This window comes from Hordeum vulgare, chromosome 3H (assembly GCF_904849725.1).
Source record: "Hordeum vulgare subsp. vulgare chromosome 3H, MorexV3_pseudomolecules_assembly, whole genome shotgun sequence".
Taxonomy (NCBI): domain Eukaryota; kingdom Viridiplantae; phylum Streptophyta; class Magnoliopsida; order Poales; family Poaceae; genus Hordeum; species Hordeum vulgare.
This window is the reverse complement of record NC_058520.1, coordinates 129,838,682-129,864,203: the sequence shown is the minus strand read 5'-3', so window position 1 is coordinate 129,864,203 and position 25,522 is coordinate 129,838,682. Positions and strand designations below refer to the sequence as shown.

Genomic DNA, 25,522 nt, shown 5'->3' with positions numbered 1-25,522 from the left:
AAATGAGAAGAAGAACGAAGAAGAACACGAAGAACTCCAAGATCTAGACCCAAGGAGTTCCCCTCACTTAGACGAGAAAGTGATTGGTGGAAATGTGGATCTAGATCTCCTCTCTCTTTTCCCTCAAGAACTAGCAAGAATCATTGGAGGGACTGAGAGTTAGCAAGCTCGAAGAAGGTCAACAATGGGGGAAGAACACGAGCTCAAGAGATTAGGTTAAATGGGGAAGAAGACCCCCTTTTATAGGTGGGTAAAAATCCAACCATTATGCTTCACAGCCCGCACAGAGCGGTACTGCCGCTCATGGGAGCAGTACTACCGCTCGGTAGGTTCACCAACCATGTTGAGGCCAAAAAGTATGCGCAAAAACAGTCTGACGAAGCGGTATTACAGCTAGGGAGCGGTAGTAAAAATTACTACCGCTCCGGGGGCGGTACTACCGCTCCGAAGGCTGTACCACCGCTACAGGAGCGGTACTAGCGCTCGCACGAGGAGCGGTACTATCGTTGGATACTGAAACTGCTCTAACTTTCGCATACGGACTCCGAATTCAACGAAACCAAGTTTGTTGGAAAGCTAAAGACATGGGCTTACACAATCTTGATAGAAATATCAATAAGAAGCAAGTGAGAAAAATCCCATAAGAAAATGGTGAGAACCCTTCTTCGAATAAGACCGATAAACATTCACAACATCGAAAACATCATAGAAGATGCATATGGACTCCGTTTTTTATGAAATCGAGCTTGTCATGAAGATGAAAATACGATCTAAAACTCATAAAGAGAAACACCAAATAAGAACCAAGAAGTATGATGTAAGGATGCAAATGGTTTGAGCTCTCGACGAATGATACGATCAAGCTACTCACTTGAGAGCCCCCCTTGACAGTACGACAATCTATCCTAAAACAGAAAAACCTATCAAGGGAAACCTATACCTTGCACCTCGTCCTCTTCAGCTAGATGACGATGATCTTGGCTTCCTCAAGATGGACCACCTTTCTTGATTGCGTTGGCTTGATGAAGACTAGTTGATTGCTCCTCCATACACACTATGGGTGAGCCGCTCTTCAGCATATCTTCACATGTCCATTGCCACCATCCTCCACCACTTGACGTCATCCTCCATGGGTTGTATGAGATCTTACTCTTGACGCAAGCCCATGGAAACACACCTAATCCCACATAGAACTCTCACGAAGACCATGGGTTAGTACACAAATACGTAATGGACAATGCTTACCATACCATGGGATCACTTGATCCTCTCGATAAATCTTGTACGCTTTGTGTGTTGATCATCTTGATTTACTCTTTGTCTGACGATCTTGATCAACCTTGTGTCTCTATGACCATACTTTGGATAATATCTTGAATACCACCTTGGTCATCATATAAACTCCTTGAACCCAACAGATGGACTTCAAGAAGCGCCTATGGACAAATCCTATAAATATAACTTAAGGCAATCATTAGTCCATAGGAATTGTCATCAATTACCAAAACCACGTATGGAGAGATATGCTCTAACACATTGCAATCCTTAATAACCGATTATTTTGAAATGTGAATATGTGTTCGAATCTAAACGTGGTTCAAAAATATTCAAGATATGAATGTTTTAAATTAGACAAGATTAAAGGTTTTGGCGCAAGGGATTCAAATATAAAAAAGTTTTTAAAATGATTATATGGTTTAAAATATATGAATGTTTTAAATTAGACAAAATAAAATAAATAGTTAGATTTGTTGTGGAGAGAAGAGAGATTGTTCCACGACCGGTCGTGAGATTTCGGGCGCCCAGCCAAAACTAGAATCGAAGGGCCCTTAATATATGCATCAAATAATAATTAATGTATGTAAATATAAAATGATACCAAAAAACACTTATAGTGTAGTTAAAAGCAATATTAACATTAAAAATGATGAAAGTTCGAATTTTCTTATTATTGTCCTATATTCAAAGTTATAGGTGAAACAAATGTTTAGTGAAATGACCTTTTCACCTAGTGACTCGGATGTCGCCTCTCGACGATACAGTATATTCATTGTTGGTGGGTGTAGCATAATGACATTTAAAAACCAATCATCACACAAGAGACGACACACCTGATCGAGATCAAACGAAGCACCACTGAGGGCGATGCTAATATGGTGCGTTGTGTTCTGCACCAACATATTTTGGTTGTGCGGTGGGTTACTAATGTGGGCTAGATCCGGTGTTACTAACTAAGTGTAGAGAAGTGGGGGAGGACGAGCTAAAATATTGTTGGAATTATGCCCTAGAGGCAATAATAAATATAGTTATTATTATAATTCCTGTATCAAGATAATCGTTTATTATCCATGCTATAATTGTATTGAATGAAGACTCATTTACATGTGTGGATACATAGACAAAACACCGTCCCTAGCAAGCCTCTAGTTGGCTAGCCAGTTGATCAAAGATAGTCAGTGTCTTCTGATTATGAACAAGGTGTTGTTGCTTGATAACTGGATCACGTCATTAGGAGAATCACGTGATGGACTAGACCCAAACTAATAGACATAGCATGTTGATCGTGTCATTTTGTTGCTACTGTTTTCTGCGTGTCAAGTATTTATTCCTATGACCATGAGATCATATAACTCACTGACACCGGAGGAATGCTTTGTGTGTATCAAACGTCGCAACGTAACTGGGTGACTATAAAGATGCTCTACAGGTATCTCCGAAGGTGTCAGTTGAGTTAGTATGGATCAAGACTGGGATTTGTCACTCCGTGTGACGGAGAGGTATCTCGGGGCCCACTCGGTAATACAACATCACACACAAGCCTTGCAAGCAATGTAACTTAGTGTAAGTTGCGGGATCTTGTATTACGAAACGAGTAAAGAGACTTGCCGGTAAACGAGATTGAAATAGGTATACAGATACTAACGATCGAATCTCGGGCAAGTAACATACCGAAGGACAAAGGGAATGACATACGGGATTATATGAATCCTTGGCACTGAGGTTCAAACGATAAGATCTTCGTATAATATGTAGGATCCAATATGGGCATCCAGGTCCCGCTATTGGATATTGACCGAGGAGTCTCTCGGGTCATGTCTACATAGTTCTCGAACCCGCAGGGTCTGCACACTTAAGGTTCGACGTTGTTTTATGCGTATTTGAGTTATATGGTTGGTTACCGAATGTTGTTCGGTGTCCCGGATGAGATCACGGACGTCACGAGGGTTTCCGGAATAGTCCGGAAACGAAGATTGATATATAGGATGACCTCATTTGATTACCGGAAGGTTTTCGGAGTTACCGGGAATGTACCGGGAATGACGAATGGGTTCCGGGAGTTCACCGGGGGGGCAACCCACCCCGGGGAAGCCCATAGGCCTTGAGGGTGGCACACCAGCCCTTAGTGGGCTGGTGGGACAGCCCAAAAGGGCTCTATGCGCCAAGAAGAGAAAATCAAGAGAAAAAGAAAAAAAAAGGAGGAGGTGGGAAGGAAGGGGGACTCCCTCCCACCAAACCAAGTCCAACTCGGTTTCGGGGGGGGGGGGGAGTCCTCCCCCCAAGGTCCCCTCCCTCCCACCTATATATACGGAGGTTTTAGGGCTGATTTGACACGACTTTTCCACGGCAGCCCGACCACATACCTCCACGGTTTTTCCTCTAGATCGCGTTTCTGCGGAGCTCGGGCGGAGCCCTGCTGAGACAAGGTCATCACCAACCTCCGGAGCGCCGTCACGCTGCCGGAGAACTCTTCTACCTCTCCGTCTCTCTTGCTGGATCAAGAAGGCCGAGATCATCGTCGAGCTGTACGTGTGCTGAACGCGGAGGTGCCGTCCGTTCGGTACTAGATCGTGGAACTGATCGCGGGATTGTTCGCGGGGCGGATCGAGGGACGTGAGGACGTTCCACTACATCAACCGCGTTCACTAACGCTTCTGCTGTACGATCTACAAGTGTACGTAGATCACTCATCCCCTCTCGTAGATGGACATCACCATGATAGGTCTTCGTGCGCGTAGAAATTTTTTTGTTTCCCGTGCGACGTTCCCCAACAAATATTTGGTATGGCAGAGTTGATATTATGCATAGAAATTAGAGGTTAAATCAAAGTAATTCGTTAGCTAATAAAGTACGTGATTGCTGATAGAAATCAATAAATGTACCGAACATTCTAAGACAAGAGTAAGGAGAGGGTTTAACAAAGAGACTACATAAAGGACTATTGTACTTAGTGTTTTTGAAAATCGTACCTTAGCGTTTTTTAGCATTGAATTGGTATCTTTTTTCTAACACTATTGTACTGGTGTTAAGAAGCAGCTCTAGCTCTGTTTTTATTTTTCTTTCTTTAAGGGCTATTTTTGTTTTTCTAAGTAGCTCCAGCAATGCGTTTCAATTCTGTCCCACCCTGTTTTCCCACTTAAGTACCAGGTAATTCAAAATCACTAATTAAGGAGTACTACTTTCAAAGATCACTTCCACCTCTCTAGGTTGCGTCAAGTGATGTATTGCATGCGTGTCACTTGTGGCAACCTGAGAGTTTTTTTTTTTTTTGTAGATTCATATTTTTACAACATTTTATCTCCTAAACCGTGCATCCAAATCTCGAACCGTTTTCACCGTTGAATTTCTCGCGTTCAGATCTTCAAAACTAGATCCCATGTTGATAGGTTTTGATAAACTTTTTTTCACGAGAAGACCGGACCAAAAAAACCATTCCTCTCGCGACTGGAAAATAATAATCAGAAAACACGTTCTTTTTCTTTCCGACACGCACGACCGTGCCTCTCATGAAGGCAAAATCGTGCCTCTCATGAAAATAAAACCATGCCTCTCACGGGAAAAGCGTTATTTTCCCTTTTCGAGAGGCATGAGTGTGCCTCTAACGAAGGCAAAAGTGTGCCTCTCGCGGAAACAAAACCATGCCTCTCTCATGAAAAAAATAACAGAAAATGCGCTATTTTTCCTTTTCCGAGAGGCTCGGCCGTGCCTCCCGCGAAGACAAAATCGTGCCTCTCACGGAAGAAAACCGTGCCTTTCGCGGAAGCAAAACCGTGTCTTTCACAAAAAAACATGTTTTTTCGTTTCCGAGAGGCACGGCCGTGCTTCTCGCGAAGGTAAAACCGTGTCTCTTACGGAAGCAAAACCGTGCCTCTCGCGAAAAAATAGAAAACATATTTTTTGCGAAAAAATAATTTTTCCCGTCAAAAAACTAAGAAAGACCGGTGAAAAACCAAAATACCAATTTTTTTCAAAAAAAGTAATAATCTAAAAAGCCAAAAACGCGAGCGAAAAAATAAAAAAAAAATCTAAAGGAAGCGCTCAGAGCGCGATATGTGGCAGCGGCTGAGGACGCGCCAAGTGACGACGTGTGGGAGTGCTCGCTGCAAATCTCCCGAAGGAGCGCTCGCTAACTAGTGACTCCACAGCTAATTTACCTTTCACGTCATTGACCAAGGGAAAAGGCCTACGACCCATGTGAGTAAGGAGCCTTCGTTCGATTCATTTTTGTGCGCCCTCGCTCAGCTCTCAAGGCGCTGCCGCCGGAAGTTACATGGAAAAAAGGATCGAGTACGGACACCATAGCTGCTTATAGACTCCTCCACTACGTATATGCACATCCCGGGACCCCTTGATGAGGACATCCCAACCAAGAACACTACACCAACCATCGATGGACCTATAACAAGAAGTCGTGCCGAACTTATATGTGACTAGGTGAACGCTAACTTAAGTTTATCTTACAAACTTGATGAAATGGTTGTGCCTTCATCTTCATTGTTGTTGGTTTAACTTAGGTACGCAATGAAGAAATCCAACAACATATGAGCTCATGAAGAAACAAGTTGAAGAAATAAAATTGAAGAAAACAAGTTTCAAGAGAATCTGTTTTCTGTAGATTTTTTTGCCTCTGATCTTTGGCTGTGCCCCACTGATATAGAACAGATACAGGGCCTTTGGCTATACCAATAGAAGCTCCTTGAAGTTTAATTTCCAACCCAAAAAATCTCACATCATTTGAAGTTGTGTAGCTCAAGATATTCAAGTTTTAGTGGAAGGTGTTCAAGCTGATAAATGCTTCGCAAATTTTCGAGGAGCTCTCCAATAACTCACCAAGTTCACTACTCTTCACCCAAGGGAGGCATACGAATTCTGCACCATTTAGAACCCTTTTCACACCTAGCTAAGGGGGGTTGTCCCTGCTATAAAAACCCCATCTCCCCCATCTTATTGGGGGCCTTCTGTCAAACCAAAAACAGTTATAAGCTTTGCAGCCGAGACTGCTTGAGATCCGAGAGATCTTGCTACATTTTCTCTTGTGAGTTCATTCAGATTCGCGAGAAGGAGCCTCTGGTTCCCCCTACCTCGTGCTCTACAATTCCGGCTATTTTGTGTGGGTTAGTCCTGGTTTGTGGTTCTGTGATTATTCGGACAGCGGGTTGGAATTCTTGTAGCTTCGTTCAGCCATCCCCAACATACGGGTCGCATCCAACCTTGACAAGTATAAAGCTAGTTATCCCAGCCGCTTGCATCTAATTACTCTCCCCGATTGGATCTTACGCCGTGAAGATCGGGCCACCCTCGGGCGTGAATCCTTCAAAGAGTTTGTGCCTATCATCTTGGTACGAGAGCTTTCGTTTACACGGTAGGATGTGTTATCATAGTTCATCTTGTTATCGTTCCTTTAGACCAGTAGGTTTTGTTTCAATAAAATTATGTCCTATAGTCCAAAGCCTCACCAAAAATAAATCCCAAAACCTTGTTGGTGCTGAGATCTTGTTGTTGCATTCCTTGCATGTTTTTCATATTTTAGATCTGCACCAAGTTCATCGTTGTAGTAGTTTTCAGATTTCGTTGTATTGCTTAGAAAGAGAGAGAAAACAGAAAAAGAAGAAAGAAAAGAAGTGCAAAAAAAAGAGAAAAAGAAAGTGTTGAGCAAGTTCCAAAAGTTTCAGTTCGGTAGAAAATTTGAAAAGGTTTTGTGTGAGTTGTTTGCTTTTCGATCTTGGTGCAAGGTCTCATATTTCCATCAAAAATCTTGGTTTACATCAACTTGATTTCAGCACAAGCCCTCTTTGTTTACCCCACCTGGAGCTCCACCCAAAACCGAAGCTAGTTCTTTGATCCCTGTCTTTCAATCGCTTTAACACATCCGGGAGAACCATGGTTTGTTTTGAACTCATAAGAACTTTGGTGAGTAAGCGGTGAGGTCGTGTGATTCCACACAAAAAAAACCTATCCCATTTTTTAGCCCTACTAACATGGCAGGATCTGGTTCGAGTGTTCATGGAGAAAATCAAGGAGGAGATGAGGTTCCTATCTCATGTGCGGAGTTTCAACAGGTGCAGAACGTCATCCTTCAACTTCAACAAACCATGGACAGGATGCTCAATGAGTGTCCTCCCTCACGGGGCAATGGGGTTCCACACTGACAAGGCCTTATTGACCCGCACGGCGAAGCTAGCGGTGAAAACTCCGTGGGAGGTGCTGCCTGCAGAGGACATGAAGATGAGTACAACCACTATGGCGGAGATCATTGGGAAGTTGAAGATGCCGGTGCTACTACTCGAGGTCGTGGTGTTACTGCTCGTGGAGTGTCGCGAGGAGGACATGATAGAGGGCGAGGCCATGGTCCTTGTGGACTCTACTTTTACCCACATGAGCGTGCTGCTCGTGGCCATGGTGATGAGTTTGATGACTATGACGGTATTCTGTATCGTCGTGCTGCTGCATATGGTGATGATGGCCATTGTCATGACCGTCGTGGTCGAGATGATCGTGATAATATTGCAAGAATAAAGTTACAGGTTCCCAAGTTCACGGGAAAGGAAAATCCGGATGCATATTTTGATTGGGAAGAGCAATGTGATCATATTTTCCGCATCCACAATCTTGCTGATAAAAAAGGGTAAACCTTGCTTGTGTTGAGTTTTTAGGTTGTGCACTCACTTGGTGGAACCAACTACAAGAAAACCAGCTGTGTTGGGTCGTGAACACATTGGTACATGGGAAGAAATGAAGCAAGCAATGAGGAGGCAGTTTGTTCTTTCACAATATCAAAGAGATCTCCAAAACAGATTGCAACGCCTCACCCAAGGTACTCGCACGGTGGATGATATTATAAAGAGATGGAATCGCTGCCTGTTCGTGCTCGTGTTCATGAAGATGAAGAGTCGAAGATGGCAAGATTTTTGCATGGTCTCAACAATGATATTTCTGATTTTGTGGAGATGTTTCCTTATAACACTCTACAAGATATTTGGGATCAAGCAAAGCGCACGGAGAGGAAAGTGCAATAGAGTGGCCATGGACGTTCATCTGAACCGCACCAACACACCATGGCATAGGTTGCAGGCTTGCAGCCAAGTTCCTCTCATGGCAGTTCTCAGTTTCAACAAACTCCTACTGCCACCCGGCGACCAGGAGCATCTTCGGCATCACCACCGGCTCCTCGCAATGGTGACAAACGTGTTGTTGTTGCTGCTGCAAGTACCAATGACTCCACAACTCTACCATCAACTTGCAGCCGAGATATTGAGTGTTGGAAGTGCAAAGGGCGTGGTCACATCTCTTCCGAGTGTCCGAACCAAAAAGTCCTATTGATCAATGAACAAGGTGAATGGGAATATGAGACTGAACATGAACATGATGGAACACAAACTGAGCATGAAGTTGAAGAAGGAGACACACGTTCTTGTGATATTCAGCCTGACATGGGGGATTGCTTTGTTTCCCGTCGTGTGCTTAGTATTAATGCATCCAGAGAAGAGGAAGCGACATAATATTTTTCACACCCGTGGCACCATCGAGAACAAGGTTTGTAACATTATTATTGACAATGGCAGCTGCAATAACATTGCAAGTTCAGATTTGTTGGGGAGGTTGGGACTGAAACAAAGAAGACACCCAATTCCCTACAAGATGCAATAGCTTAATGATTGTGGATTGCTGCGAGTAAGTAACATGGTCACCGTTGAGTTTTCCATTGGGAAGTATCAAGATCAAGTGGAATGTGATGTGGTTCCAATGCAACATGTCAATTGTTTCTGAAAAGACCTTGGTTGTTTGATCATGATGTGCAAATCAGCAGCCGTGCTAATCGTCTCTCGTTCCAATACAAGGGAGAACACATATCCTTGCTCCCTTTGACACCCGAATAAATATTGATGGATGATATGAAAAGGAAAGAGAGAGTGAGTGAGAAACACTTGAGTGAGATCTAGCAACATAGTGAACGAGAGAATCCAAAGCCAAATAAAACCCCACAGCTTAAATTGACCAAGACATGGGAAAAACAGGGTTAGTTATGATGGCTAGGAAAAGGGACATGAGGGAGTTGAGAGAACCCAATTCCGTTTTCTTTGTACTTTTGTACAAGGAAACTTTTCTTTCTACTAATGACTTACCCTCTACCACTCCTAGTGTTGTTGCTGAAATTTTGCAGGGGTATGAAGATGTTTTCCCCAAGGAGGTACCACCAGGGCTGCCACCAAAAAGAGGCATCGAACACCAAATTGATTTGCTCCTGGGTGCTCCTTTGCCAAACCGTCCACCATACCGCACAAACCAAGAGGAAGCCAAGGAGATTCAACAACAAGTTCAAGATCTCCTGAGCAAGGGTCATGTAAGGGAAAGTCTCTCTCCTTGTGTTGTACCGGTTCTTTTAGTGCCTAAGAAAGATGGAGCTTCTCGAGTGTGTATGGATTTAGACCTATTAACAACATAACTGTGAGGTATATGCATCCCATACCTAGTCTTGATGATATGCTTGATGAACTTAGTGGCTCCACTATCTTTTCTAAAATTGATTTGCGAAGTGGCTACCACCAAATTAGAACGAGAGAGGGTGATGAGTGGAAAACTGCTTTAAAAAAATTGGTTTGTATGAGTGGTTAGTCATGCCATTTGGATTGACAAATGCACCTAGTACATTCATGAGATTGATGAATCATGTGCTTAGAACCTTCATTGGCAAGTTTGTGGTTGTTTACTTTGATGACATCCTCATTTATAGCAAAACTTTTGAAGAACATGTTGAACATATCCGTTGTGTGCTTGCTGTCCCAAGGGAGGAGAAATTATATGCTAACAAGGAAAAGTGCACATTTTGCACCGACAAAGTTGTGTTTCTTGGCTTTGTTGTTTCAGGTGAAGGTGTGGAGGTAGATGAGGGGAAGGTCACAACCATCCGTGAGTGGATGCCTCCACAAAATGTGAGCCAAGTACGAAGTTTTATTGGCCTTGCTGGTTTCTACTATCAATTTGTGAAGGATTTCAACACCATTGATGCCCCAATGAACGAGATCACAAAGAAAGAAGTACCTTTCAGGTGGGGTCTTGCACAAGAGAAGGCCTTTCAAGGGCTGAAAGATAAGTTGACAACCGCACCATTGCTTGCTCTACCCGACTTTGGTAAGACTTTTGAAGTTGAATGTGATGCAAGTGGTGTTGGTATTGGAGGAGTGCTAATGCAAGAAGGTAGGTCTGTTGTATATTTCAGTGAGAAGCTATCCAACTCTCAATTATTCTGTTTATGACAAAGAATTATATGCACTTGTAAGATCTTTGGAGACATGGCAACATTATTTGTGGCCTAAAGAATTTGTGATACATTCCGACCATGAATCTTTGAAGCATCTTAGAGATCAACTAAAACTGAACCGTAGGCATGCAAAATGGAGTGAATTCATAGAATCTTTTCCTTATATTGTAAAGTACAAGAAAGGAAAGGAAAATGTTGTTGCCGATGCCTTGCCTAGACGTCATATCTTACTTTCCCAACTAGATGCTAAAACTCTTGGATTGCAAAGTATAAAAGAACTATATGCTCAAGATACATATTTTGCTAAACCATATTCCAAAGGCAATGTGGGAAAAGGATGGGAAAATTTTCATATGCATGATGGTTTCTTGTTTCGAGCTAACAAATTGTGCATTCCAGATTGCTTTGTTCATTTACTATTATTACAGGAAGCACATGTTGGTGGTCTCATGGGACATTTTGGCGCCAAGAAAACCGAGAGTGTGTTGATTAACCATTTCTTTTGGCCAAAGATGAGACGTGATGTCGAACGCTATGTGCTGCGTTGTGAAATCTGCCGCAAAGCTAAGTCACGTTTGAACCCTCATGGACTTTATACTCCTTTATCTATCCCTAGTGTACCATGGGCAGATATTTCAATGGATTTTGTTCTTGGTTTACCACGTACTAAGAGAGGAGTGATTCAGTTTTTGTGGTGGTTGATAGGTTTAGTAAGATGGCTCATTTTATCCCATTCCACAAGAGCGATGATGCTTCACACATTGCTGATTTGTTTTTCAGGGAAGTGGTGCGGGTACATGGTGTACCTCAAACCATTGTTTCAGATTGCGACACCAAGTTTTTGAGCTATTTTTGGAAAATGCTGTGGGCAAAGTTAGGAACAAAGCTCCTGTTTTCAACCACATGTCACCCACAAACGGATGGACATACTGAAGTTTTCAACCGCACACTATCCATGATGATGAGAGCAGTTTTGAAGAAGAATCTGAAGACGTGGGAATAATGTCTCCCCCACGTGGAGTTTGCGTACAACAGGGTGGTACATTCGACCACTAAATTTTGCCCTTTTGAAGTTGTTTAAGGTTTCAAACCTGCTCCTCCCATAGACCTTTTGCCTTTGCCATTGCAGGAACGAACCAATATTGATGCAAGTAAGTGTGCTAAATTTGTGAAGAAAATTCATGAGAAGACCAAAGAAAACATTGAGAAGATGATCGAGCAGTACGCAAAGAGAGCAAACAAAGGAAGAAAGATGATGTTGTTTGAAGAAGGCGACTTAGGTGTGGATAAACCTAAGGAAGGATCGTTTCCCGGATCAGCACAAATGCAAGTTGCAGCCTCGTGGAGATGGCCCTTTCAAGGTTCTTGTGAAGATAAATGACAATGCCTACATGATTGATCTTCCAATGGATTATGGCGTTAGTCCAACTTTCAATGTGTCCAACCTCGCCGCATACTTTGAACCATCAGAGTCGAGGACGACTCCATTTCAAGAGGGGGAGGATGATGAGGACATCCCAACCAACAACACTACAACAACCATCGATGGACCTATAACAAGAAGTCGTAGCAAACTTATATGTGACCAGCTGAACGCTAACTTAGTTTATCTTATAAACTTGATGAAATGGTTGGGCATTCATCTCCATTGTTCTTGGTTGAACTTAGGTACACAATAAAGGAATCAAATAACATATGAGCTCATGAAGAAACAAGTTGAAGAAATAAAATTAAAGAAAACAAGTTTCAAAAGAATCTGATTTCTGCAGATTTTTTTGCCTCAGATCTTTGGCTTTGCCCCACCCATATGGAATAGAGAATGGGCCTTTGGGCTATACCAACAGAAGCTCCTTGAAGTTTACTTTCCAACCCAAAAAACCTCACATCACTTGAAGTTGTGTAGCCCAAGATATTCAAGTTTTGGTGGAAGGTGTTTAGGCTGATAAATGCCTCACAAATTTCTAAGGAGCTCTCCAATAACTCACCAAGTTGACTACTCTTCACCCAAGGAAGGCATACAAATTCTACACCATTTTGAACCCTTTTCACACCTAGCTAGGGGGGGTGGCCCTTCTATAAAAACCCCATCTCCCTCATCTTGTTGGGGGCCTTTTGTCAAACCAAAAACAACTATAAGCTTTGCAGCCAAGACTGCTTGAGATCTGAGAGATCTTGCTACCTTTGCTCTTGTGAGTTCATTCGGATTCGTGAGAAGGAGCCTATGGTTCCCCCTACCTCGTGCTCTACGGTTCCGACCGTTTTGTGTGGGTTAGTCACGGTTTGTGGTTCTGCGATTGTTCGGACATCGTGTTGGAGTTCTTATAGCTTCATTCAGCCATGCCCAACGTAAGGGTCGCATCCAACCTTGACAGGTATAAATCTAGTTATCCCAGCTGCTTGCAGCTAGCTACCCTCCCTGATTGGATCCTACGCCGTGAAGATCGGGCCACCCTCGAACGTGAATCCTTCAACGGATTTGTGTCTATCACCCTTGCGGTCCGGGGGCCCGGGGCCGCCGCCCCGCTTGTCATATATGCATATGAAGTACAATGATGGACACAGCTGCTGAAATACCATTGTTCTTTAAAGATAGGAAAAAAACTATACAACATAAGAAGAAATATACGATGTTAAATGGCGTTAGCTGATTATATGGAGCATTGTCGGTACCTACCGGTACCGTGCAATTTTTCATTTTATTTGTTAGGCACTAGTAAAAGGGCCCGTGCGTTGCACCGGATGTAAATAAAGTATGCTTAGACAGTTGGAAAAAACTTCCACTAAAACAACATTGCAACCAGTCAAACAACCATATAAAAGTATATTTTTCTAATAATTTTGGTTTAAAATAATTTTTCTGTTTCTAAATCCCATATCATTATCAGAAAACAAACTAATAAGTAAACATGGATATGCTCTTCCTTGATTTTCCACATGGCAAGTTGAAACACTTTTTGTTGTCAAAATCGAAGTACAGTATCGAAAGTATTGGGATAAGATTTCCAATCAAAGTTGACGAATGATTTTGGTTTAAATAGTCAACAAAACAATGCTATTAGATCTGATTGCTGCATGTCTAAGGCTCAATGTTTCCACATTTCATGGTAATTAAAGTAGAATAATTAGAATTTCTATGACAGTTATGAGTACATCAAGGACTAAATGAAACATGTACATGCCGACCATCATTTTCTTAAGTATTTCCCTTTGCTATTATTTCAAGCTGCATAGGATTACATTCAGCATAACTTAGTATGTATTTCTACCAAGTTAATCTGGAGAATATATGATGGTGGTATTAAAACCATTATTTCAAGTCAAGAGAAGTACTTGGTGTTGCACTCAAAGCTGAGATCGCAGGGCCGTAGTAGCCTTGAGTAGGAATGCAGCAAGCGCCCTTGCGAGCCCAGAAGAGATGAATCTCAAGAAAGTTCTTTGTGACAGGAACAATGTAAAGAGACTGAAAACATAATAGTGACATTTTGAACCCAAAATGAAAGCGAGAGAACCTACTAAATATACTTAAGATGTTGAGGAGATATTGAAATATGGACGAACTGTTGCTAGAACTATCAACCACGAAATTATTTCTCACCAGATTCAGATTCCTAAGTAGAAGGAACAATAGGCAAAAAAACAGAAGGCATTGATCATACTTCATACCATATTCAGGACATCTTTGCGATAGCTTAAATAAGAAAAGTTAATTTATGCATAAATTTTGAGCTAGTCTGTAAGATTAATGTCTCACTTCACTCACAATAGGAGCCATAGGCATCTTAAACAATTTTATAAATACTTGTAAGATAAATGCACCAAAACAGTGTTTCAGGTATATCAAATATGGTTCTCGCTTATTTCATCTGTACACTATAAGCCTAGCAAGTAAGCTCAGGGGCCTAACTTAGACCAAACGTGCCCTTAGTTGGGCTATATTTGATTGAGCAAAAAAGGAAAGTGAAATATGCTTTGCAAGTCAAGGTAGTCCATACAAGAAGCTTAATGAGTTCAGATTCAACAAGGTTTGTGGTACTTGGCATGTGATGTTGTTGAAACTCAAATCCCTGTAACAAAAAAAAGAACGAGAAGGAAGGATGTCATCAGCCAATGTGTAATCCAGAATGATGCATGTAAGTATCTTGCACGAAAGGAATTTGGCTGTAGTTTACTTGGAAATAAAATGCTTACACCCGAGAGAAACGGGACGACTCGGAGCGGGATATCGCGGGGCGTTTGGCTCATAATGTTGCAGCAAAGAAGTGCAGTGTTGCAAGCTCCAAATATGTCATGTGTGATCTCTCGGAAAGATAAACATACTTGCTGCGTCCTGCAGTATGCAGTGAGAATTGTGAGTGAGAAAATATCTTGGTGTCGGTCATCACTTCTTCTCATTCAATGGGAGCTAACCCGTTACTGTGTTATGTTCAGACTTCAGATTCAGAACACGACCACTCGCGTCATCATCTCTCCAACGTTTCTCCACTGGCAACACAAATATCTGATCTTCCATGATGCTAAAGTGCTTGCAGAATCATCGCGAATTGACCCGCCAAGAATCTCCTCGATGGATCCGATATCGCCGTTGCTATTGAGACGCTAACTCCACCTAAATAATTGCCCCATCGTGCTTCCCTCCACACAGGCTCATCCGCTGACGGGCCACGGCAATGCGCAACAGTACCTTAACCACAAGCACTCACGCTGATGTAAATTATATAAGTGAAGTTACTGTAATGGATACACCACCAAGACCCCTGTGGTTACTTACAACAACATTCCACCCTTTTCTCGCCATGGAATGAACCAAGTGTTTTGCATACTGCAATAGCCAACTAAATCTTTAGAATGGCTACCAAATATAATAATAAGTTATCCAACCATGAACCCCAGAGCTCTTCAAATAAGCAACACAAGTATAACTGTATAAGTCAACACCGAAAAAAGGTAAGAGACTGACAGCAGCATCAGAATCACTGGTTAATCCAGGGACGACAACTAAAAGGGGTGTTGAAGAATCTTTTGAAATAATCCCATCTGCATCTGCCAAGCTAAAAATGTCAGACACCACCATATATGATATATACAACTCCATAATATGTGAGCCCCATACCCTCCAAATCAAAGGCCAGCAGCCAATCCAAAGCAATGGTTCCACCATCACGAACTGTGTACAGTTGCCTGCAGTATAGAGGGTATAATCGATCAATTGTCAACCAAAAAAGTAAGAAAAGTGATTCTTGTGCTCCTCCAAAATCAAGAAGACGTCAAAATCATGAACAAAAAGAGTTAATCCATTGATCTTTATCATATTGAAGAAATCATGAACAAAATCAAGAAGCGGTGATGGCTGCGGCGGTGCGAGGTGGATCCGGGTTGGGGTCAACAGATCCGGGCGGCTCCAGCTCGGATCTGGCTAGAGATGGGGCGAGGTGGCCGACGACGGAGCTTTGAGCTCGGGCTCCCATGGCGGCAGCCTCGCTGCAGTGAAGAATGAGACTGAGTGAGGGAGAGAGGAGAAGGAAAGAGAGGGACAACAGTGCGAGAGGAAGGCAAGGGCCTGGCCTGGCGCGGCGCTACGATCGCCGGCAACAAGGTGGAGTGGGCGTGCGGCGACGGTGCGGAGCTCCGACGGAAGTCAGGGTCGACCTTCTCTGCCACTGGATAAAGAGCGTGGGCGGAATTATTACATGATGCAAGGGTTATTTTGTAAACTCAAAACGTTTTTTTCCAGATCCACTTACCTAGAGAGTGTGGGTTGAATACCGAAAAACGCAGGGTTCTTTTTGCAAAAACGCCGAAGCGATCGTCGTTTTATTATTAGGGAAGATTGCGCCCATTCGGTCTACTATTTTTGCCTATCGATATGCATAGGATGGCCGTCTGTTATGTATGCATGACTACATGACTACTTACATCAAGTACTTGATTTGATGATTCACTATGATTATAGCGACTATGTTTTAGCTGCCGTATTTTTCTAGATTATACTTAATGAGAGTTGCAACATATAGCACATTCCCATCAGCTAGCTACGTACGTACGTGCTGATCCCGACTCCGAGAGCGCACTGCCCCGCACGGCAGTCAATTCGAGCCACAGACAACTCTCGAAGACACGTCCAGGCTACGTACGTGCGTGCTCCTGCTCGGTATGCACGATCGACCAACCAGTCGCCACCGGTTTGCTCCGTCACATGCATGAAGAATCCAGTCGGCGTCGATCCGATCATGGTCTATAGGCGGCTTCGAGGTCTCTGCATGCGGCGTCGGCGTCCTTGTTGGCGTGCAGCTCGTTTAGCTCGGCGATGGTGCTGTGCTTGGGCCTGCGCTCCGTGATGGCGATGGAGATGTCGTTGGGGAAGAGGTCGTGGTGCACGGTGGCGTGCAGCAGCGTGGTCAGGAGGAGCGCCGTCACCGTGAGCGTGGCCACCACGGTCAGCACGATGCACATGGCCTGCGTGAAGGCGTTCTTCACCTCCGACGAGTATCGTATCGACGCGATGGCCGCGCTGGTCATCGGGAACGTGTACGCCCACCACGCCAGCGAGAACCTGAACCCCCTGAACATGTTGATCCGCACGGCCTGCACGCACGCACGCAGCAGCAATCAATCATCCAGACCTGCCATGCGGCATGGAGATCGGCCGGGGTACGAGCCGATGGAGATGGCGGAGGTGCTTAGTTGATTACCAGCGAGGCGTAGAGGAACATGGCGATGAAGTAGGCGATGCGGGAGCCGTAGCCGAACTCGCCGGTGATCCGCGCCCAGGCGAGGCAGGCGACGCTGGGCGCGGCCACGAAGAGGAAGAAGACCGGGTGGAGGTCCCTCGGCAGCGTCTCGCTGGTGGGCAGCCGCTGGTACAGCGTCACGAACAGCACGATGTAGTGCGCGAGCCCGACGGCGAAGAAGAAGATGGGGCCCTCCCTCAACCCCATGATGGCCCCCAGCAGCGCGCCGACGAAGTTGCCGACGATGGACAGGTGGTTGGACGGGTTCGCCACCCTCGACAGCCGCCTCTGCCCGCCGGATATCCATTGCCCGTATATCTTGAGCTCCAGGCACACGATGGGGGCCATGAGCACGTACCAGAGCCAGTGCGGCAGGCTCTCCATCACCAGCTCCGGCACGCCGATGGCCAGGAAGAGGCAGGCGATCCACGGCGCGAAGAAGAAGTTGACGCGGATCGGATGGTAGTACTCCCGCCGCACCGCCTCGAAGTAGAAGATGACCTTGCACGCGTACAGCGCCGACACCAAGCACATGAGCGCCACCGACACGCACCACAGCACGAGGTTTGTCCGGAGCGTGATGTGCAGGAACCGCGTGGACGCCGAGATGGCGATGTTCTTCCACAGGATGGCCTGGCTGCTCATGCCGAGGCACATGCCGAAGGCCGACACCGGGAACCGGAGCAGAAACGGCCACGTCTTGTTCGACGGCAGGACGAGCTCCTCCGACGACTGACGGCGGCGACGGCGGCGGCGCGGCACAGCAAACACGACAGCACGTGAGGTCCCCTGTTGCATCATCAATGCGTTTAGGCATGTAACGAGTTGCTCGTGGTGTACCCGTAGCTTGTCGAGTTCGGGGCCTTCCAGCGCCGCGAAGAAGCGCTGGACTCTGGGCATGGAGCAGGGGCGGCCGCTCGTCGCCGCGCCGTCGTCTTCCTCGGGCTCAGCCTCCTGCGGCTGTGGCTGCCTGACGACGCGGAGGTGGGTGGTCAGCTGCTTCTCCAGCTTCCCGGACCACGTCTTGAACGAGTCATAGCTCGTGTCCCTCCGCGCCTTGCTCGTCCCCATGCGCGCCCCGCTCCCGCGGCTCATCGAGTCGTCGTGCAGCACCTGGGACTGTGAGTCCTGGGCGCTGGGCAGCTCGGAGGCCGCCGCGGCGATCGGCTGAGAGCGGAACACCACCTCCAGGTGCTCGAACGCGACGGACACCATCGGCGGCGGCCGCGGCGGGAGGGACAGCATGCGCGACGCGGGAGCGTGGCGCGGCGGGAACCCCGCCTCCGTCCGGGCGGCGTCGAACCTGGACGGAGAGGCCGGCAGGCTGACGGAGACCGGGTGCGCCGCGACGCGCAGCGCGGACGCGTCGAACGGCGAGTCTTGGTCCGGGGACGCCATCATCGGGTCGTCATGCCGCTCCTACACTGGCACGACACTGCTCAACCTCGTGGACCGATCAAGTCGGCATTGCATGATCCATGGCACGAGCCGGTGGCGCTACGAGACTTACCCTGAAGGCCTGCTCCACGGCGGATCGGCTCGCCGGGGCGCGAGCACCGGCGGCCCACTGTCGCACAGATTCGTCCGTCTCCATCAACCTCGAGAAATCTGCAAGACAAGCGAAGCGTATCAACATCAATCATCAGAAAAACGATGGAAATACTGTAGCCGAACCACAGATACGGTCGTAATTAACCTTACGAGAGCAAACTTTGCAACCTGACGTTATCTATCTATCGTCAGTTGCTCGGCTATTCTTCAGTTGGGTGCCACTGGTACTGGAACTGAAGCCAAAACCAGCTGCCTGCCTGCCTATCTCGCTGAACCATAGGTATATATAACAAGTTTCTGCCAGCTTGAAAACAAAATGATCATGGCGTGTTAGTGCTGGACTGGCTGATAAGGCAAGTGTACATGCATGCGCAACAGCGCAACTCGACGCCGATGTATCGATGGCTGTATACATATATTTTCGTGGCGTGCAAGATGTCAGAGGAAATGGATCTCCATACTTGTGGCGCTCAGGATTCCGCCGACGAGTATGGTAATGTTGGGCAGAGGATTCTAGAGACGAACGGCAGAATCTTCCCTGGTCTGCTGGTAACCCTGGCGTGGGTGACAGACTGACAGTACGTGTTGCAAAGCAGGGTAATGGAAACGAGCATTCAGACACACCTACTGTAGGAAATAGATATGATCGTCCGGGAAAGATAGCCGGTTAACACGAACTTGTGGAGATTCAATGGGATATAGGCAAGCATTTTTTGTTGTTGTTATTTGTAAGAAATGCTGCCCATTTTGTTTCAGGGCAAATGCAACGGCATCTGAATTTTCTACCAGTTTCACTTCAAATCTCAACAATATAAATGAGCTTCAACTCAGGAAAGGGCTGTCGAGAATCATCGGTGGAACGAGAGGATGTGCTTGATTTGCTTGTCATGGTCATATTTAAGGCTTGTTTGGATTGCTGGGGATTATGCCAAAACCCTTATGATAGATAATTTCCTCTGAAGTCTAATCGCTGTCTACCCAAAGAAGCGCAAATTTGGATTCCAGACGGATCTATCGTTACAATTTTCTTTATATATTCTATGTATGTGTAGCAGGAATAAGAAGAGAAAACTATTCTGCTGGTCTATCTAGCAGTCTAGCGAGGAGCCAGCTAATGGCATGAACAATCATGTGCAAAGTTGAGTCACTTATTTTGGGACGGAGGGAGTAGCTCAGCAGTAATGCTGCAGGTATAGTTCGAGGTAATTCAATCACGCTCAAATATGGGTGGAACTCAACACAGTTGTGTGATGGTAGGCTTGTTCTCACGGTCACCATCACCAAAAATGACAAGACCTGCAAGTCTTCTCGTTAACCTTTGCCCCCATACAACTTTCTGCAAGTAAACGCATCACTTCCTAACGATGAGCGGCCCCGCGTCCACATGCGCGCAAGGCCACGGACGAACTTTCAGAGCCGAAAACGAGCCGCGCGCAGAATACGCACAAGATGCTGAGGTTTTCCTCCCCATCGGCCATCGCCCCGGTCCCTCGCAGCAAGCAACTCGAGGAAAGGCATGGCAGCAGGGCTTCTGACTGAAACCGCGCCACATGAGCCGTCGCTTTCAGTTCTAGGAGCGAATCGCATGGCTCTGCAGCAAGCGATGGCGCCCAACGGCCGGGCACCGGGCGCGTGCGCGTCCCCGCTCCGGAACTGAGGAGACATTCTTGCTCTTGGCCATGGCTTGTAGCGGAAAACTGCCCGGAATCAGAAGAGGAAAGGGTGCGGGGCACGCGAGGCTGTAAATGTCGAGGTTTTTATTCTGAAACCGGGTTTCAGAGGTGGGGTGTGTGCTGCAAGTGGCAACACGGACCGGCGTTGTTTGTGGATCGAAAGATAAATGGAAATGGTGAAAGGGCCAAGGTTCTGATTTGTGGGTTACCCGGAGAGTGCGCGCGATCAGGACGGCCGGCCGGCAATGCTGTAGTCCGGCGATGATGTGGGTGGCTCCGGCCTCCGGGGGAGGCGTAGTTGGGTGATGGCGGTGGCCTGGGGCGAGGTCGAGGACCAGCGATGGTATTCGCCGGTGGCCAGCCGGGTGCCGGGCTTCGGTTGGGGAGGTGGCGCGCGGGCACTCTGTCTCTGTGGCTGCAAGTGGGGTCGAGCTCTAGGTGTTGCCGGTCGCCTTGGGTCGGTCCATGTGATCTGTGCCCGCGGACGTGGGTCTGGGCCGCGACTGGTGTCGGGCTGGGCTCGTCTATTTTGTTCTGAATTCTTTAATATATACTCCCTCTGTAAACTAATAGTAAAGTGTTTAGATTACTAAAGTAGTGTTCTAAATACTCTTACATTAATTTGTGGAGGGAGTACATTTTACATTGTTGTTTCTGTAGAGATGAAGTGCAAATTCAACCTGGACGAGAGAAACTCATTATAGGACACATCCTAACCTTTATAACAGTCCACTTAATGATGCCTCCCACCAAAAATTGGGTGATTTTCGACTTTGTGTTTCCATACTATACAAGCTAGACAACTCTATGCGTGTTGCTGCGGGAATTATTGGCAGTATGTTTAGATGACTTATTATGTGAAACATAAATATTATAATTAACAATATGAACATAAAAAATCAAAATACATGTGATTTATTGCACTTGGTTAGTTTATTGTTGTAAAATAGCTTTGGAATATAATTTCTTTGAGTTGTCCACGCGGGTGTCTTCTTCATTGAGAAGAAAATGAACATGAGTACTGAGGATGACTCACTCTCCACGCGTTGCTATGATAACGTTTTTAAAAAATGTGCATGTAGTTGCTAAATCTAATGAAAAAAAATATAATCTTGAAAAATGATAAAAGTAAGTGTTTAAAATAGAATAAACTCTTTTGAATTACAGTTAAAAATGCCTTTCAAACAAAATGTGATGGATGAGTAACATGAATATATGAGGTGACAACGTTACATGGATAGAGTAATGCAAAAAGAAATTATAAGTTAAATGCATGATTCGTTTATGTGACAAATTTTGCATGGCTTAATGAGAGAGAAAAATTAAATGCATTGCTTAGTGAGACGTTGAGGTAAACACTTTGCATGTTCAAAGAAATGAGTCCAATTTCTTAAGAATGTAAGGTATCAATGAGGTCGCCAAATTTCAGTGGAAATGAACCGCTGAAAACACATTAAAATTTTATGATCTATGAAAGTTTTTAATACGAAATGACAAACATTTTTGTTTTGAAGGTAAGTAAACGGAGTAATTCTCAAACGAAACTGTCCAGAAAATAGGAGCCGGCCTTAAAATTGAGATAGGTAGTTTTAGAGTATCAAGACGTATTTGGCCTAGTTTCGTGTAGTTTCTACAAATTTCCCCTTTTCCGGAACTTTCTAATCAGGAGAGGGGAATTTGATCCCTGAGATCTGACCTAACGCATGGCAAAGTCAAACGGATTTGGGACTCACCAGCAGCCACGGAGCGACAGCAGACGGAAGAACACTGTCCTGGCGTGTCTGCTGAAGCACCTTCTCAACTAGAGATGGTGGTGGTGTACGTGGACAAGCAAGCAGACTAGCAGAGCATTCTGTTGCACATCCCTGCTATTAGTGTGTGTGTGTGTGTGGAATGTATGTCCCCTCGACCTCGTCTCTTGGGATTTATATATGAGAGCTCCAACTACCGGTCCAATTGCCATGTTAATCGAGAACTGTATTTTTAGCGAATTTGGTTTAGATGGACCAAAAAATCTCTATTATATACTTTTTCTATACCGAAATATTAGTAGGTTTAGCAGGCTAAGAGGGAGTAGATATTTTGTGACTCCTTTCGGCCCGAGCCCTGGCACGCGAGTATGTGGTGTCTTTTTTTTCCTCCTCAACCCATCACTCGGTGACCCGAAAATTCTAAAAGGAGGCCGAATTTAGAAAATACTACATCCATATTTTCTATGTTAGATTTTCTAGAGAAAAAAAATACACATATAGTTTTCTTTTGTAGGGTACTTCAATAGTGTAACATATTTTTATATAAGATAAAGAATTTAACTACAAAAGACAATGCTTACATCTGAAAAGACACATTCCGGCCACACATCTAAAAGGTCACTCTTTCACAGAAGGATCTAAGCCATCAACACAAAAGCCTGCCCATCTCCACTCCGAGATCTTGTGACACCTGGGGCACAAGCTCTTGAGGTGTTTTTTGTTTTTAGTTTCTATTGAAAACCCTCGCATTCCTTTGCTTTCATAGCGATCAAGTGGTTCCGATCACCAGCGAGTCAAAACCTCTTCGAATCTTCCCCTGGAAACTTCTCCTTTGCGTGAGCCACCAATCCTTGATGTTGTCCAAGTCGGAAGGGACATGATGTTAGCGTGCAGCATGTTGAAGCATCCACGCCACAACTCCCTCGCGTAAACGCAATACGCTAAGATGTGGTCAACGTTGTCCTCGTCCTGCAAACCATGTGGCGCTCGTCGGCCGGACCTCCACAGCAGGTATTGCATTGCTAACCATGCAAATATTTTAAACCCCATGGGTCCGCCGGCCAGTGAAACCGGTCTTGCTCTTCCTTGTTGCATGGAACAGTGGAGATGGCGTGACAAAGGTTGGCCACCTGGAGGTGCGTCATAAAGGAAAAATCACCTTGTACATCGTGAGCCTAAGCATTGTCGATCAAGGCTTGCTGAATCGTCCTATTATCTTCGCTCCTGTGTTGGCGAGGAAGGTCAAAAGAGGTGCGATCTCGCGAATACACGTATACCTAGAGAGGTAATGTACATGTGTGCAACCTTTTATGAGAAATACTTTAACGAGAGCTAAAAAAAACATGTGGCTTTTTAGCACATGCATTGTTAATTCTCAAAATTCATGATTTTCTGTGTGCAGCTTGTATTTCAAGGTATTTCATTACATCCTTGTATACATATACATTTTCAGAATTTGAAACTGAAAAGTTTTAATTTAGATTAAAAAATATATTTTTTAGCCTCCATGAAGCTTGACCTTCAAAACACCCCACTCTGAAAGACTTCCCTGTATAAAGAGGTCAAAATTCACCTCCAAGAGCGAAGAGGGACTAAAGATATATAGCACTTTTATCTCTTGATCTATCCGGAATTAGATATGTGCCATCCATGGACTAACAATATACCTTTTCCTTATTTATAAATAGCATTGTCAGCAAACTAGATAAGTGCATGTCCAACACACATCCTCAAATAGTCCGTAAACGTCCGACTAGATTGTCCGGACGCACTTTGCTATCCAAAGTGGATCCGTATTTGTTCACGAACATGTCCGTATGTTTGTTTTCTAATAAATTGGTCATAAATCAAGGGGGCTTTGCGAGGGTATGAACCTCCGTCAATCGCGGCCCATCCAAAATCAAGTCGGAGCCCGCACATTTGAAACAGTCTGTATTGTTTTCACGTCAAAACCCCACCCTCTATGCTCTGATTGCTGGCGCCCTCCACCCTAAGTCTCGCGATTTTTGCCTTCCAACGCCGGATGGACCTGTAAGAAGAGTTGTCGGAGCCGGTGGAGGAGGAGGATCCAAAGGAGGCGGTCGCTTGGGAGATTAACTCAACGACACGCCAAGCCCACCGCTTCAAAAGAAACGAAAATGGTCAAGAGGAGGCGGTAGCCGATGAAAGAAGGGCGCTGAGCTGGGGCGAGAGTAGGGTGCAGGGGGCGGGTGAGAACGGGGGCGTCTATTCACACGCCTGCCTCTCCAGAGCAGTTTCAGCCGCCCTACTACTACTACTACTACTACTACTACTACTACTACTACTACTACGCCAAGCAGCTCGGTTGTCAGCAACGGTCCATGACCGTCATCGTCGAGTATGTGCCGCATTGCGTCGGCGTCAGTGTGACACCACTTCATTTGGCGGACTAGACATCACCCGACTTGATCAATTGCTAATGTCGGGTGTAGACCAGCTGCTATGTCTCACCCGAGCGAGAAGGTTATGCTCGCGGTCGATAAGAAGATTAACCTCGAAGAGAAGAAGGCCAAACTCGAAGAGAGGAGGATTGAGCTCGCGGTCGCTTCGGAGGATATCCAAATGTTGACCACGAGAATGGATGAGCTGGATCTCAATGCGGCAATGATCGAGCATGACATCCGTGTTATGATGTTGAAGCATTTGGAGGGCAAGATGGAGGCGGCTAATCTGAAGGAGCAGGCGGCTAATCTGAAGGAGCTGGCAGCAGAGTGAGCAAGAAGGCAGCCGGTCTGGGAGGGCAAATGCATTTTTTACACGGACTATCGGACCAGAACTTTTCTGATCAGATGCATACAAAAACTATGAATTTTTTTAGAAAAGGAGGTCGAGCCCCGGCCTCTGCATCGAGTGATGCATACGGCCATATATTATTAGCCAAAAAAAGTCTCCACCGAGTACAAAATGTCTGAAGCAAAAAGGGAAAAGAAGAAAAGAACGATACAAGGCATTACTCATGCCCAAGCCGGAGATGGCAAACAAATAAATAGATGACTAAACACCTATCCTATTAACATGACGCCATCCAAACCGGTTGAAGATACCCTGTGCTACCATCTCCCATCGGACACACCCGGTACCCATAGGTTCCCTGGCGACCACAGGAGTGAGTGATGACCAAGTGCGGATCAGTGCGGTAGCTCTGTGAATAACCTGCAGGAAGTGAAAATCGCGTTGTCTGTTAAACACCAAGTCATTCCTGCAATTCCAAATTGCCCACAACAGTGCACAAGACCCCACGCGAATAAGTTTAGCAGAATG

General features: G+C 45.4%; 2 protein-coding genes across 6 annotated transcripts; both read right to left on the bottom strand.

Moving 5' to 3' along the window:
• Positions 1-15,233: 15,233 nt before the first annotated feature.
• On the bottom strand, positions 15,234-16,002 carry LOC123441567 (protein abhd-3.2-like). Its single transcript, XM_045117944.1, has 4 exons — positions 15,897-16,002; positions 15,648-15,782; positions 15,495-15,577; positions 15,234-15,356 (listed from the first exon to the last, which is right to left on the bottom strand). The coding sequence occupies exons 1-4, from the start codon at positions 16,000-16,002 to the stop codon at positions 15,249-15,251; spliced, it is 432 nt and encodes a 143-aa protein (XP_044973879.1). The 3' UTR covers positions 15,234-15,248.
• A 460-nt stretch (positions 16,003-16,462) lies between these two features.
• LOC123439672 (S-type anion channel SLAH3-like) lies at positions 16,463-22,371 on the bottom strand. Of its 5 annotated transcripts, none has more exons than XM_045116358.1 (6): positions 22,223-22,371; positions 18,962-19,120; positions 18,776-18,873; positions 18,106-18,684; positions 17,227-17,997; positions 16,463-17,119 (listed from the first exon to the last, which is right to left on the bottom strand). In XM_045116358.1, exons 3-6 carry the CDS (start codon positions 18,857-18,859, stop codon positions 16,763-16,765), a joined length of 1,791 nt encoding a protein of 596 aa, XP_044972293.1. In that variant the 5' UTR covers positions 18,860-18,873; positions 18,962-19,120; positions 22,223-22,371; the 3' UTR covers positions 16,463-16,762. The 5 variants fall into 5 exon arrangements, with proteins under 5 accessions (XP_044972293.1, XP_044972297.1, XP_044972294.1 ...); XM_045116362.1 differs by having other exon boundaries at positions 18,967-19,120; XM_045116359.1 differs by having other exon boundaries at positions 18,985-19,120.
• Between the last annotated feature and the right edge of the window lie 3,151 nt (positions 22,372-25,522).